At 28.7% G+C, this 17,205-nt stretch overlaps 1 protein-coding gene across 1 annotated transcript in view; it reads left to right on the top strand.

Moving 5' to 3' along the window:
• LOC142323499 (putative cytochrome P450 6a14) overlaps nucleotides 1–15,652 on the top strand; it is a 61,404-nt gene extending 45,752 nt beyond the window's left edge. The window contains exons 2-7 of the mRNA XM_075363237.1: nucleotides 2,135–2,328; nucleotides 4,338–4,632; nucleotides 7,722–8,109; nucleotides 11,123–11,344; nucleotides 12,857–13,108; nucleotides 14,139–15,652. Coding sequence (XP_075219352.1) covers nucleotides 2,144–2,328; nucleotides 4,338–4,632; nucleotides 7,722–8,109; nucleotides 11,123–11,344; nucleotides 12,857–13,108; nucleotides 14,139–14,305 — 1,509 coding nt within the window. The 5' untranslated portion in view covers nucleotides 2,135–2,143 and the 3' untranslated portion in view covers nucleotides 14,306–15,652. The remainder of the gene's footprint in view (nucleotides 1–2,134; nucleotides 2,329–4,337; nucleotides 4,633–7,721; nucleotides 8,110–11,122; nucleotides 11,345–12,856; nucleotides 13,109–14,138) is intronic.
• The last annotated feature ends 1,553 nt before the right edge of the window (nucleotides 15,653–17,205 follow it).

Below are 17,205 nucleotides of genomic sequence, written 5' to 3' on the forward strand. Positions count from 1 at the left end.
CAAAACCAGGTAGCAGCACTTAACCTACCGGGTAGGTCTAGTGGTTAACGCGTGTTCCCAAATCAGCTGGTTTGGAAGTCGAGAGTTACAGCGTTCAAGTCCTAGTAAAGCCAGTTATTTTTACACGGATTTGAATACGATATCGTGGATACCGGTGTTCTTTGGTGGTTGGGTTTCAATTAACCACACATCTCAGGAACGGTCGAACTGAGAATGTACAAGACTACACTTACGTACATTCACGAATCTACAAACTTTTTTTTATAACATTTCAATGGTTTTTACAAAAAGTATTTAACAATTACGTAATAAACACATACAGATTAATCAACAACTAATTTCGCTCGAGCGATCAGTTTTAAGTAAAATAACATTTAAGTAAACAGAATCAAAGTATCTTGTAATACGACTGAAAAGTAAAAGTTTTAACAACGAAAATAATAAACGGCTTACATTTTACTTTCTTTAGTAATTAAATTTTTAATATTTTGTAATTAAAGTAATTTTTGTTGTAAGAAACGATGTATTTTTTCATTAAGGAACGATCAATATGTAAAATTATTTGAAGCGATCGATTTCGCTGTTATTTTAATCATTGCTATCTGAGGATTAACAAAAAAAACACAAAAAAAACAGAAACGTTCTGCAATAACTTTGTAATAAAACCTGTTCGTTAAATTCTTTTTTCATTTTCTATCTAAAGTACAGCTATATAAAACAAGAACTGTTATTTAGTAAAAGTCATACTTTCAACATGAGAAGAATTTTATAATGTACTATCAATCGTTTATTAGACAAAAAACATTTATGCCTAGAGAATAAAATATTTATGAACATAAAAAATAATTAGAAATTTAAAAAATATACTGGTTTTACTTTTTCCCTTAATTCATACAAGTCTTTTTTATGTTGAATCCAAAAATTTAACAAAAAATTGCTGCTTTAAGATCTTTCCCGTAATTTATCTACACAATCATACTTATATTTGTTAATATGAACAGCTTTAGGTTAATATAAAGAACTAACTACCGGTTTTGATATTTAAATTCGATGTATTATCTGAAAGGTTTAAGTGTAAATCTAACCTTAAAGTAAACATTCAGAACGGCAACAAAAAATTCGGCTTGGTAAAGAAAGCAACAGGAAAGCGATTCACTACTTTCTTCCTTTCTAAAATAGGATCTTGTTTTTCTTGAGAATGACGGATTATTTTTTCGAATATGTTGTGTCCTTTGTATCCGCAGTAAATATATGTTCACCGATGTAGTATTTACTGCACTGACACAGGACAGATTTTATACTTGTGTCTCGAGACAGGAGGGTGAAGAGCCACGAACTCGCCCGAAATGAGCCGATCGCTTGCTCGAGTTCTCCTCACAGTCGAGCCACGCCCGTATTTCAAATTCAGCTTCTATTAAAGAAATGACGACTTGAACGTGAATTAAATTGACGGCTTTTTGTTTATAATTTTAACATTTAAATAATTATTAATTATTCATAATTTTTAGTTATACTTATTTATGAACAAATTATTTACAATTATTTTTGAATAAAAAATAAATATTTGATTAATTATAAATGTATTATTTCGATTATTTTTATCTTACTTTTTTATTATTTTATTAAGAAATGAAGGCTTATAAGGGTGGTAACAGATTTTACATTTACTCCTGAAAATTGGACTGTTTAATTTGTTTTACTCTTTCAACCTATTAAATTATTCTTTTCTTAAAAAGGTTTATGAGGATTAAAAATTTATGGGGATAAATTAAGATAATTTTTATGTAAAAGAACTGACAGTACAGTCATTTAAGGTGTTTTTAATTCCATTTATAATACTTGTGAGACAAGTTCCTTAGTATAGAGTTGTAGCTGAGTAAATTTTTGTAACATTTTACCAGAATTTAATTCAGAACAATTTCTTACAGCTTTTCTTTGAACAATTAGATAAATAAACAAAGGTAATAAGAATAAAAGTAACATTCAGTTTTATCACTGGAGAAAGGGTTAAATTTTTTAATTTATCTGCATAATGCAGATAAATTTAACAATATCACTGCTACACTTTTTTAACTGATGTAATAATTATTTTAAAATCAATAATCATCACTTACTTTTGTTTTTGTTATTCTAGGGCACCAAAATGATTTTGGCTTTTCTCGTGCTATTGATGTTATGTCTTGCATTTTACAAATACAGCACTGCATCATATGATTATTGGGAAAAACGTTCTGTTAAATTTTTTCCACCGACACCGCTCTTTGGTAACTTCAAAGATGTTGTTACACTAAAAATGTCACCTGCGCAATGTAATCATGTCATTTATAGGTATGTATTTTATAGTCATAAATAAAATGTTTAATTTTATTATGAAGAACATAGTAAAACCTGTGTTATCTAAATTACTATTAACTGAAACTTCCACTACCAAAACGGTATATAAGGGTATAGGGATTACTGTCTGGATGGTAGGTTATGTTATATGTTCATAAAAAATAATAATCATGTTTTATTTTCTTATAAAAACCATGCAGTATTACATTAACCTATAACAATTGAATAACCTTCAACAGGAGATTTTATTTTGGGTTGGATAACTAAATTTTTTGTTAAGGAAAGCAAATTTTCTTCATCAGCAGATGTAATACTGATTAAAAGACAGTGGTAAGACAATACCGTAAACCAAAAACTATCAGAACTCAACTAATGTTTTTTAAAGAAACTTATTTACATAAATAGTAGATAAGTATAGTGTGCCATAATAACAACTACTCTATACTTAAATAAAATGTTTATTATTTTTTTTTATTTAATTACATTTATTATGAATTTTTTTAAATTTATACACATTAGACTAAGATTTTTATGATTCTCAAATTAATCTGAATTTCACTGCTCCAAAATGGAATCTATCACAATTATTTTTGAAAAAACAGGTTTTACTGTACTTAATTACTATGTCAGATTGCCTTAATGGAATCTTTCGTGCAATGTCTTCGCACTTCCTAAAACTGTTGTAATTGTTAATCATCTACTGTAATTTATTCTGAAACAGTTATGCAACTTTATTTCGCAAAAAATAAGCTTATTGATTATATTTAATAGAAGTTAGACCAAGAAATAGTTATGAAACTAATATTTACAGATGTGATCAGAAATATTTTTTAATATTTTCTTGACTTCACTTTCCAAAGTAAGTTAAATATTTAAAGAATTATGAATAAGTAGTCATATAGGAATAATTAATAACAGATTAGTAATGTTTTTGGCATATAAGAGTTTTGATTTAACAATTGTTAGGACCAGATATCTTGTATTACATAAAAACTTCACATATATTTATCAGAAGTCAATAATAACATCAGTAATATAACAATAAAAGAACAATTGTAAACAAAATTTTGTCCATCATACATGCACTGTACAATAGCGTGCAAATTAATATGAATACAAGGAATTTTGTTGTTTATTTCTATGTTGTGGCTACACAGCTTGAACACATCCATTCTTTAAATTGCCTGTGTAATGTGAGGTTGTTGTTCTTTGGCTATTTAGCAATTTTCATGTTGCAACATGTCAAACTAGCAACTAAGGTCCATGGAAGGTAAAAACAAGCCAACTGTTTATCATAAGATTTAACCTAATCTAATGGAGATTAGATATAATCGAATGCATGTAATTAACTGATAAGGAATTAGGAAATTAATTACATCATGCATTCTTGATTACTCCCCTAATTAAGATAGTCATTCATTAACTCCATCCACATATACTGCTTGACCGTCACTCTCATGAAAAGGTTAATCTCATTTTTATATGAGAAACTAAAGCATATATATAAGTAGTTATTTGTATGTTTAATTTTTGCTTTGATAGTAGATAAGTTATATAAAATACAAGTAACATATTTTACAAATTACTGTAATAAATTACTTTGTATATTAAAAATTTTAATTATATCCCTTGACGTCATTGCGTAAAGGAAAATGTTACTGAATAATACATGGTCAAGCCATGTAGTGGCTGAGCGACTTTTAATAACCCAGCCAGTACTGAAATGAAATCAAAATTTAAAAAAATGTATATGTATAAACACACTAATAACTTGTGTTTAACGTACCATATTAACACATACTCACGTATAAAATTCCGTCAAAAAATTCCTTAAAATTGTAATGAAACCACATCAACAAGTTATTATTGACTCTTCCAGTTCTCAAGAAAAGGTTAGTCTTAACAGCAACTGAAAGAACCAAATAAGTGGAATATACTTACTATTTAAAAAAAAATAATAATATAACATTAATAGTAATGTAATAATTTATTTTTATGGTTAGGTCTTTTCCTGAAGAGAAGTACGTAGGTTTATTCCAGTTGAGAAATCCATCATTGTTAATACGATCTCCAGAGTTAATAAAACAAATTTTAGTAAAAGACTTCATGTACTTCACTGATCGTGGTATTTATTATGATGAAGAAAGGGAGCCACTGACAGCACATCTTGTCAATCTAGAAGGTGAAAAATGGAAAGTGCTGAGACAAAAATTAACTCCTGTATTTACTTCAGGAAAACTTAAAAATATGTACCATCTGCTTCAGGAATGTTCTGATCAACTCACATTTTATGTAGAGGTAACTATTTTTAATTAAAAAGATAAATAAAAATTATTTAAAAAAATAATAATTTACCAATTTTATATTTAATTATTTTTATTATTATATATTTATATAGTTGTATTTATTATTTATATATATAAATTTATAGAATTTGCCAGACCTCTTTTGGCTAAAACACAGAAAACTCCAAAATTGTCTACCAAATTTTACTGGCTGGTAAAAAATTCAAAAAATAGAGAAAAAGAATATATAATACAAAAATGTACCTATATATATACACTACTTTCCTGCATAGTCACCACCTGTATGCAGGCATAATAGCTTTACTAGACCCTCATCAAAGAACTCTGCTACCAAGATATCCAGCCCGTTATTAATGCTGCCCATGATCTCCAGATTGCTTTCAAATTACTGCATAGATGCATAGATCACCAAATTAGCATCTTGGTGAAGAAATGATAGTCATTTAAACAAGTCCAGGATATTTTATATACAGAGTGATTTAGGAGGATACTGCAATACTTTGACAACTCGTTCTAGAGGCTTATTAACAACAAAACAGATTAATTTTTAACAGATTGAAAAAAATTTTTCGTTATGTACAGTAGAAAATAACTGGAGGAAGAAAGAATATTTACTGTTTTTTTATGATAATGATAAAATGCTGCTTACAAGTAGTATTTCATGTCAAAACTTGGGATAACTTTCAAAAATGCCACCGTTGTGTTCAATGCACTTTTCAACGCGTTGTACTAGATTTTGTGTTGCCAGTCTAACGGTATCTTTGCATTCCTTGATTATAGCTGCAGCGTTGATAATGCGAGCAATCAGTTCATCGCGTGTGTCTACTTTTTGTTTGTAAACATCATTTTTCAACCATCCCCACAAATAATAATCCAACGGAGTAAGGTCTGGGGATCTTGGTGGCCAATTAATCGGCCCTCCACGTCCTATCCATTTACCAGCAAAATTTCATCAAGACATTGTCTTGATGTACTTCATTAGTGAAGTGTGTAGGAGCTCCATCAAGTTGGTAATACATTTCAATTCGTTTTGCTAAGAGGATATTTTCCAGCAATATAATAAATTCATTACGTAAAAATTCCAGATAATTTCTCCCTGTGACACGATGTTGTAGTATGAAAGAACCAATTAATTTGTCATCTATGATATCACACCAAACATTCACTGAAAATCGTTGCTGGAAATTTTTTTCCACTGTAGCATGTGGGTTTTCTTCAGACCACCGATGCGCATTCCGTGTGTTGTTTATCCCGTTACGAGTGAAAGTATAATACTTTTTTGTAACATTTTCTTCTAAGTTTTCGTCGGTTTTGTTGTTAATAAGAATCGACATGTTTAAAATTTTATTTGTTTTCTGTTGACATTATTTACATCAATCTTCTTAGAATTTCCTTCCCAGAATTTCAGAAAGCCTTAATTTACCTGGAGGAACTGAAACTCGGGCGAAATCTTTCACTCTGTATAACTCGCTAACGAAGCGTTTTCGGACCTATGTTTATATGAACTTTTTTCTTATTTTTAGCCTCTAGAACGAGTTGTCAAAGTATACAGTGTATACTTCGCTGTATACTTTGACTCGTGTATATAATATGTCTCGTTACAAAACCGAGTGTGCATCCAGTGTTTGAACTGTTGTTAGAACTCTTGTTCATGAACTCGACTTGTCTTGTCACAGTTTTGTATATACATACAGCCCCTTCTTGTTTTTGTGCTCGAGAGATGTTAAGGTCATTGCAATTCTTTACAAACTTATAAAAACCCGGCCTATATATTACAGTCCGACGAAAAGTAATTCTTGAAATTTTTAGTATTTCTTTAAGTTCAGAAATTGTGAAATAATTTTTATTTAAAAGTAGTAAAGATATTTAATGTAGAATGTTTTAATGAATTACTTTTTAAAATCAACCTTTATTGTTTTAATTTTTAAAATTGAAAAATTATAAAAAAATAATTTTAAATGAAGAAAGTGAAGTTGTGAATCGATATAATAAATATAAAAATAGAATAAAGAAAAGAGATTAATTATTACATTCGCTAGTTCTTTTAGTCACTTAGCCGTGTGATAACGATAGTTCTTGATGACACTCAAATGTTTTTTGTAAAAGAATAAATCATAAAAATTAATCTCGACATCAAGACTGTTGTGAAAGAAACCAATACAACATACAGACTTTTTAGTCTGTATGTTGTATTTTTAGTCTGATATATTGCTACTGAGAAGAAACAATTACAAGGGGAGGTTTAAAAAAAAAATAGAAGATAATGTAAATTTTTAATGGTTCATTATATCTTCCACAATTTTTCATTTAATGCGTTTAAATATGTTACATTCTTGTCCGTAATCTGTCAGAGATAGTATTAATTTCAAATTTTAACTTTTTTAATGATAAACTGAACAGAATCATATGATAAAAAATTTAAACAAAAAATTACTTCAAAACATCTTCGGTCATCTATGTGACCGCCCGCAAAGATTGCTGCCGCTTTTTTCGTGCGGGAGTCACCACTTGAAAGTACATTTTTACTAATTAAACCGATTCTAATTAATAACGATTGTAAGAAGTGTGTTTAATTTGAGTTGATGTCTGTTTATTTAGTGTATCGCTGTTGCATACTTCTATTTTTCTAATGCCTTTTTTTTCTATCTGTGTAAAATACAGTTCTAACTGTATGTAAAAAACAGTACAGACCTCGTACTAAATAATTGTAAATGTAAATTTAAATATACTAAACAGCAGTGATCTATACAATTTTTTTTTTTTTTTTTTGTGAAAATATAGAGGTATTATAGAATATCTAATTAATCCAATAAAACAAGCCACTAATTTAATATGTGTATCTTATCATACTAATTGATATAAAGTGTTAATACCTGTTGCTTACAAGAATAATCGATCGATGAAAGGTTAAACTTTACAACTGAAGAATCGTTGTGGAATAGTTTAACCGTTGTTATTAGCGTTTTCGATACGGTTACAAATTTTTCTGGCTCTTAAATTTACTTCTGTGTATTATGTAAATATAATTTTATTAAAAAATGATTTATTTAAACGAAATAAATTTTATCTGTTACCTAACAGGCAGCTCTAGAGAACAAGAATGCAAAAATACTTGAGATGAGAGATCTGATGGCTCGTTTTACGACTGATGTAATCGGTTCAGTTGCTTTTGGCCTTCAATTCAATTCCTTTATCGATTCTGATTCAGAGTTTCGCCGTATGGGTCGTCGTGTATTCGACTCGTCTGCCACATCAGTTGTAACAAAAGCGATACGTGTATTTTTCCCATACATTTTTCGACTTCTTCGTTTACGTACATTTCCAGAGGAAATAAATACTTTTTTTTCATCTGTTGTTAAAGATACAATACAGGATAGAGAAAAGAATAACATTCAAAGGAATGATTTCATTCAACAATTGATGCTGTTAAGAAAAGCTGATTCTGATTGCGGAATACCAAGCAGTATAGGTAATTCAAATAAAATTTACCGAGTTTCTAGTTATTATTATCTAAAATTTAGAAAAGGTAGTAGATACGACACGGTACACTTTAGGCTTTTTAAGTAAAATTGATTCGATGGATTGTATTGTGTTTCGTATTACATATTTAATTAGAATACACAAGCATCCCTTGTTCGTATAGTGTAACTATAGCTTGATACAGGGACACTCATTTACACGAACGAGGGACTACTGCATGGATTACCAGGATGGTAATCCATGCACAACAGAAAGGTGACCAATTAAAGGTATCCACTAATAAAGTATTAAAGGTATCCACTAATGTTAATACCTGGTCTGGCTCGGCCTTCAACTGTGAATCTTAACACAGGTCGGCAAGAACTAATTCTCTGACTCAAAAACTGACAAAAACCACTCTGACTCGTTAAGTAAAATTATTTCCATATATTAATATTATACTCCATATTTTCAGTCATAACTGAAGCAGTAGGGCACGATAAATTCCTTATCCATACTCTGCTATTCTATTTTTATTGTTTCTTTTTGTTCTTACCCATTTTCAACTGTTTTTTTTTTCAGATTTAGGCTGAATTTTAACAGCCAAAAATGTCTTCTTGACATCGACCTGCTGGAACAAGTCAGTAGAAAATTATGTAAATTTCTGGTAGCTCATCCATTTATGAATTCCGTCTGATATCATTTAAATATAGTATTTTTTATTAGAACCGGAATATTTATCCGGTTAATGCCGATGACTGTGCTTATACAGTGCGGCTGTAATTCGTACCTAATTCGAAAATACGACAAAAATATTTTAACAAGTTCAAAGCTAGAGATCATGAGAGCTCTCTGTGTCGGCTTCTGTGGGTGATGATGATTGATCATCGTCGTCCTTCTTAGTTTGTATGCGTTTGTTATTCATCTCAGATCAGGTATAGTTATTCTGATAAGCTCCTTTATTCTTTACAGTTATGCGGTATAATTTATTTTATATATGTAGCACAACCGTTTACTTTTAATTTAATTTTTTGTCAATTTTTCACTTTCGTGATGTAAGTGATTTGGTTTAAGACTATTTAAAGTTTATTAATCGTTTTGGAAACAGTAGTAAGTAATTTAAATTAATAGATTCATTTTGATATTTATTACTTAAAAAAAGAGAAAATCGACTTAATGAGTATAATATTAATTAAAAAAAAAAAAAGGTTTTGTGCGATTTAATGTTGTTAAACGCTTTAAAAATATAACTGATCTAACGTAATTTATTTATCTTCTTAACGACTCACAGTTATTGTTTCACGGGTACGAACTGTCTCAGTAGACTATTTATAAAAAAAAAAGAATAGAAAATTTAATAACATTTGTAAAACGCCTTATTGATTAAATTTAAGTAACTATATATTTTTTAATGAAAAACAGTCATTGGACAAGATTTGTTATTTTTCAGCAGCATTTAAGGGTATAAGTAGTATAATACACTTTCAGGAAATATAAATTGTATTTCTTTACTGCTAATAGTTCCAGTACATACATTTATTGCTTTAGAGAAGTATATTCACATTTTAAAGTAAACCCAGTTTTAAAAATAACAAAAATTAATTAATTACAATCGCTTACAAATTAACTTTTTAAAAATTAATTCAAAACAGCTAGTGGAACAATGTATAACTGAAAAATGTATAAATTTGATAACAGAAATATATAAATTATTTAGTAACAGTAAATTTTAAATTACCTATCTCAAAAAATAATAATTCAAATAAAATAAAATTCTATTAAAGACAGTAAGTTAAAAGTCACTCCTTTACGAATTTTTAAAAAATAATTGCACCTTCACTTCTGCTTTAAGTTCTGAGGTAAACTATTTAAAACTTTTAATTTCTACAAAATCAAGAGATGATACATAAAATTTTGTCTAGCGATAACTTATTCAAAAGAGTAAACTCTTTCTCATTTAGCGGTTACAACAATCCACTTCAGTTATTCACAAATTTTTATAAATTGTTTCATCTAATTCATTACAAATGTCCGTTTTTTATCTTTAAACATCTTGTTAGGTAAGGATCTAAAGAGCCTCTTTTAGATTAGTATAACTAATTCTAGGTAAGGTCATCACACCAGTGATGACCTTATCAAGAACATAATTCAGTTCTTACAATTTCAGTTAACAAATGCTCAGTATGTCCATTAACATATAGGTATTATATATCCTAACATCTTTGAAAGATAAGAATGAGATATATAAGATGTATAAAAATGAGATGTATAATTATATCACAGTTTTAAATAGATTATATTGAACACATTAATGCTCCTTTTTGAGGTTAACAATAATCTTCACTAGTTGGGGGGATAAAATTCGAACAGTTTACTTCAAGCTTCAGTTAAGTACTTCCATTAACACATAATAGCAGGGATCGGTAAGAGTTTTCCTTAACGAAGCCTGAGATCAATCTTGAGTTAGTCTTAAATAGCTGGAGGAAAACTGATTAAACACACCATATAATGCCGGTCAGTATTAATTGTTCATCAATAAACTGGTGCCATTCTGGGTTAATATACTCCAATTTTCTGAAGAGCTGTGCATGGGATAGGCACATGCTGGTTGGAGAGGAGGCCTTGAACTTCTTCTTCAACTAGGGTTATTTTTTATTAAATTGTTCTTTTTGTGGCTAGATTGCCCTTTTTTCATTATAAAGTCCTCTTGCCTCATACATTTCTGATAGAACATCTTATTGGTCTGATCATATTGGTTCAGATACATGCTGGGTCTGTCGCATGTGCCTGATAGTAGATACTAGCTATTTGATTTATTTAGCAGTGGCAGGGTTGTCGATGGAAATGTGCAGGGGCTTTGTTTCTTGTACAATCACTGTACACAAATCCCCAACCAAAGACTAAAATTTTTACCAGGTAAAGGTTTCAACAGATCTTCTAATACATAAATAACAGATAACAAAGGAAAATTCTAATAAAGAAAAACTGTGTAAATTAATAAACCAACTTTTTAATCGTTACAGAAATGAGTGACAGTGTCATAGCGGCCCAGGCATTTGTTTTTTTTTTAGCCGGGTTTGAGACTTCATCCACGACATTAAGTTTTTGTTTACATGAGTTGGCTGTGAATCCAGAAGTTCAGTCAAGAGCTTTAAATGAAATTAATGAAGTGAAAGCTAAACACGGGGGTAGCATTACCCATGATGCGATTCTTGATATGGAATATATAGATTGGGTACTCCTAGGTAAGTAATTTTATTATTAAAAAATGAGTTGATATGTGTTGAATTAAATTTAGTAAAAGAAACTTAATTACTTACTTCTGTTACATAATAGTACAATAAAGCAATCTTTAAATGTAAAACTAGCAATACTTACATTTTCCAACTACTGTAATTACATTTTGTAAATATGCTTTTATAGTAACTGATTGTACCACCACTATTACAGTTTGAGACTCTGGTGCCAGTGTTCCAATCACTCATTTATACTTTATCGGCCATAAACGACAGATGAAAGAAATAAACTTTCATTAATTTTTATTTATATATTTTTGCCACAGTGACAATTTATTTGTTATTTATGGCCATTTTTCCTCAATATTTTGAGTTTAGACAGAATGTATATGGTAGGATTATTATAGTCAGGTGATTTTTTCCTGATACCGAATTCTTTAAGGATGCCAGCAGCACATGATGTACATGAACAGTTGTCCATTGTATGAAAATAAAAGTAAAACAGTAACAGTAAAAATTTTTAAATCTTACCATGTGTGTGTGTGTGTGTGTGTGTGTGTGTGTGTGTGTGTATTTTTTTATTTGTGTAAAAATTTCACTTAACATAATTTAATTATCTGAGTGAACAGATTTAAATTTCAAAATGCTAAATTTTGCAGGAAAGGTGACAATTATTAATAGACAAAATATGAAACTAAGAAATCTGAAGGAGCAAGTGTCAAGAAATTTCACTTATTACATTAAAGTTTATCTGTAGTAAAATAATTTACAAAAATAATAATAATTTTTTCAAGGCCTCCATATCTCTCCTTTTTTAAATCCACATCCTACCACTGAAATAAAATTCTGGGAAGCTGGGTTGACCTAGACAGGAAGAAGTACTACAGAACAGTTTATACCTTAATATTTTGCACAAAATAAGAAGAAATAAATACGTATAAAACAGACAGAAAGTCGTTAATATTCATGCAATATATAATATAAATTGTATATAAATAATATACTATATCAAGTTCCAAATCTAAGATCTTGGTCTATTCAAAACATATTATAATAATTATACTACAGATTACTTAATAGTAATGCTTATTAATGAAATAGCATCAACAACAATATCCACAGAAAGATTAACATTAATTTTTTTCTAAGCATCTTGTCAAAAGAACCAATGGAAGCTGTCTGCTGCATTCAAAGAAAAATAGTGGGAGATGTAGAACCCATTAAAAAAATATTATTATAATTAATTAGTTAATTAAATTTTTTTTTTTTTTTATTGCTAACATAATATTCTTAATACATGACAACAGTGTTACGTCTTCAGATTCAGATTTTGAGATTTGCACATAACAGTACCCAAATTTCAACTTGTCAATGTTATCAATATTTGAGATGGTTTATTAGTTCTTTTGGCTTCAATTTATTGAAGTTTTACTGAATTAATTCCTTTCTTTACTAATATTAACAGTTAATAATTTACTGATGTCAGTATTTTTATGGTTAATGAGTTTTTTATTTTTTCAGAAACTATGAGAAAATATCCACCAGTCGCAGTACTTTCACGAGTTTGTACAAAACCTTATATGATACCAGGAACAAAAATAATTCTGGATCCGGGAATTCACGTATCAATTCCAGTTTATTCATTACATCATGATCCTCAGTATTTTCCAAACCCAGATCAGTTTTTACCAGAGAGATTTAATGTAAAAAACAGAGAAAAAATCTTTAGTCACACATACTTACCTTTTGGAGATGGACCAAGAATGTGCATAGGTAATGAAATGTTAAAAATTATTCAATTTTTAAATTAATTTGCTCAAGCGAGAAAAAAGTAACAAGAAAACCCTAGTTATATAGAATAACCAAAAGAATTATAATACATGTTTACAAAATAATAACCATGATAATCTTAATATAAGATAAACAAGAACCCAAACTTTGGTTCAATTATATATCGTTTACATTTAATTATGGAATCTGTATTATGCACATGATTCAAAAACTACTTTATAGTAAAAAATTAATAGATTTATACAAACAAATTTTTAAATAATAAGACTGACTTACCCTAAAAAATTTAAAAAAAATATTTTTACAATTATTCTTAATGTTCTTTTTTACATGTTGATGCAAACTTAAAAACAAGTGCAAACAATTTACTAACCATCAATTTGATGCTGATTTCAATAAATTAAAATTTAAAAAAATAATTGAAAAGTTATATTTTTTTACTTTTTAGGACAGGTTTTTTTGGATTTTGTTTATATTATATTTAAAAATTTTTTATTATTTTAATTTTATTTAACGTAAATATGGATAGGCCTCAGAAACACTGACCATATTAGAACAAGCTGTTCACAAGAAACAATGTAAGAATCTAACTTCTCTATAAACTAAGGTAAGAAATGTAAATAAACAATAAAGAGACTGCTATTGAGAATGAGCTAAGGTTCTGTGAAATATGAGAATATATTATCGGTTTAAAACCATTTTTTTAAACTAATATATTTCAATTTTTTTCTTTGAAAAACAGAATGAAATGAGGCTATACATCATTACAATATATAAATCTATTATAAATCGATGATAGTACACATTCCTCTCACTCTGATCTAACAGTCAACATTTGCATCATATATGTAATGAAAAGTGAAGTTTTTCATAAAATATACAAAAATCAGTTTAAAATCCAAAACTGATTTTATTCTAATTCAGATGTACTTAATTTTTTTCTAATCATAGTCAAAGTTATCTAACTAGACCTGAATGTAGTATTATTATCCAGTTTTCTTTTTGTTTCCAGGAAAGAGGTTTGCAATGCTTGAAATGAAATTGGGTCTTTCTGAATTTTTAACCAGGTACAAAGTTAGTTTGACTAACCATGAAGTTTCAAATGAACTCGAACTTGATCCAGGTTCTTTTATTTTAGCACCAAAAAAGGGTATCTCCCTTTTAGTTGAATCAAGATGATCGGTCATTTAAATAATAGAAAAAATCATAAATGTAATATGAACATATAAATACACACCAAATCACAGAACACATACATTTTTATAAATACCACCTATTGGTATTATTATCATATTATGACCAAATAATCAGGATGCTACTATAATCCCTTTCTCCAGCGACTACAGTTACCTGATACTAAACTAATATTAAATTTTCATTGTGAAAATTTTGACATGTATAAATGATAATTATATCATTAATTAATAAAACTCACTATAGCTTTACATTACTACCATGTTGTTATACAAGAAAAACAGCTTTGATGAAAACTCCCAGTAATGATAGAGGGCAGGCTCTTTAATTCAGAGATATCTGGTTGAAATCGGGATACATCTGTAAAATATTTGTAATGAATGACTACCTAGCAAATTCAGCCATAAAGGTAATTCACCAAGAGAAAAAGGTAAAGCTGTTTGATATGGTGCTAGAAACATTACAACCTAAGGTACCATTGGCTTAAAATTGAGGTTTCTTCTTCTTCACCTTTACACTCTTCATATGATAGAGTGTTTAGTTCAGAGATAATTTTAACTTAAGCCTGAACAAGATCAGATTATAAAAAACAATCACTGTCTTGTTTTAATAATTTCATAAGATTACTGTTTGTTTCATTATTAAGACTATTGTTAAAAAGCAATTATTTAAAAAAGTTACAAAACTACTTTTATAATTGATCTAATTCATTTATTTTAAGCCAAACAATATCTGTAATCACTCACATGTTAATTATTTGGTCTTCCACTGACAAATGACCATATCAGTGACAGAATAATAGTAACAAAGTAAGTTAAAAGATTAACTGGAGAAGCTATTTCTACATTAAAATCTCCAACTGAACACTTGTTATCGTTCACGTACAATATTTATTTTGTTTAATTAACATAAAATTTTGTAATTCGGCAATTAATATATGATCTGTTACTGTAAAATTGTTGAACAAATCAATATTACATAGAAGATGGACACTGACCTTAATTATTTCCTGCTAATGAAATCAAATGAAATACACTATTATTAACATCTTTACTTAGTCATATGTTGATCTGACACCAAGAATCTACAGAAGACACTTTATTAAACAAGAATTTGGCTTGGCCTTTAACCTTATTTTATGTACTTTCATTTCCTAAGGTAACAATATCTAAGAAGTTGCATGCGTTTGGAACCATCAGGTCATAAGAAACACTGGTTATACTTTCTGGTAGCTTAAAGAAGCGAATGATATTACCTCATTGTTTTCTTTTAAACATGGAAGTTAAAAAAAAGAATAATGTCAATAATTGTAGTGACTTGATTACAGACTAAAGAGAAAAAATGTTATTGTAAAAATTGTATGAGTTTCATATACAAAATTAATATTTATTATGTATTTTAATTGTAAATAGAATAAGTAAAATAAAAGTGTAATCTTTTTTTACGATAAAACTTTTAAAATGTTTATTTCTTTCTATACTGACCCTGATCTGTCTTAATGATTCAAATTTTTGGGTATTTTAAAATGAACACTGCAGCATTACAGCCATGAAAAGATAAAAATAACTGAATGTGTTAAAAGGTACTTCTTCAGCAAGACAGTAAACTAACTTAATCACAGGTAATTTCACAGGAAGATGATCGGCAGCTCCCAAAAGTGAAAATCCCAATAAATAGCGTACTGAAGCATCAGTTTTGAATTTACAGATTAGTGGATTATTAAATACCATTTTCCATAACTCAAAAATAAGAGAAAATTTCTGCAAAAAGTTATTTGGTGCTTCCAGTTCAGAAATTTTCACAGAATTTAACATTTTCTTACTATGTTTCATAAATGTAAATTACTACATTCTATACCGACATTTTCAAGAATTTCTTTTTGCTTTTTTGAAAGTATTTATTTCCAGCAGACTTCTTTTTTCCATGAAAATCATCCTGCTTGCACTGGTATGCTTTTGATATCTGTCTTACCCAGACCATCATTTAAAATATTTCAATCTAAAATACAAAATTTTGCAACTTAATGAATATTTGCATATTCCATCTTTTATCTTTATATTTAATTTATTATTATCCACCTTTCAGTATATCTGTTTTGGTATAATTTATTTTCAAACTAAATTTCTCTTCTAGCATAAATGTATGCTATTTTTTTGTTAACTTATTTTTGGTTTCTGTCAAAACTAAATTCCACTGGGAAATCTTAATATCTTTATTTTTTCTCGTAGGATAATAATTCCATTTTGAAATTTTTCTACAGTTTTTTTCTAGCACAAGTTAAGAAGCAACCAGGACAGCCTAAATACTTGTCTCACTGTTCATTGCTACCTGATTTTTGTACTGATTGTAACAAGTCTTTTTCCTCATATTTCACTCTAATTTTATTTATAATTTTAATTTCATTCTACATTATTAAAACCTACCTTCAGATCTATAAGTGAAATGTAGATTTATTCTTTATTTTTCATAAATCTACCTTCTAAGATCAGTCTGTGGGCAGAATGGCCTCCTTTGTACCCATACATTTTTTGAAATGAACTGGTCTTCACCTAACAGACCTTCCACTACAAGTTCTATCCAATTGCAAACTATCCTAGTATTTTTATTAATCTGATGTTTAGAGATCTCTGATTTATCTTCTCCTGTTCTCTTGAAAATGGTAACCATTACATGTTTATCTGAAGGTATTTCTTTGGTTTCATCAGTTTTGCATACTAATATGTAAAGCTTATTTAGAGTCCTCTTCCCAGACAGCACAGCAATTCATATGGTATGTGGTCAGTTCCTACTGCTTTGTTTTTAATTGTTTCAGAGGTCTATCAAATTCAGATCACCTTATAGCATCTCCTCTGAAATAATCAACTTCTTTTTCCTCTCAATTATTT

Source organism: Lycorma delicatula, chromosome 4 (genome assembly GCF_047948215.1).
Source record: "Lycorma delicatula isolate Av1 chromosome 4, ASM4794821v1, whole genome shotgun sequence".
In the NCBI taxonomy this organism is placed as follows: Eukaryota; Metazoa; Arthropoda; class Insecta; order Hemiptera; family Fulgoridae; genus Lycorma; species Lycorma delicatula.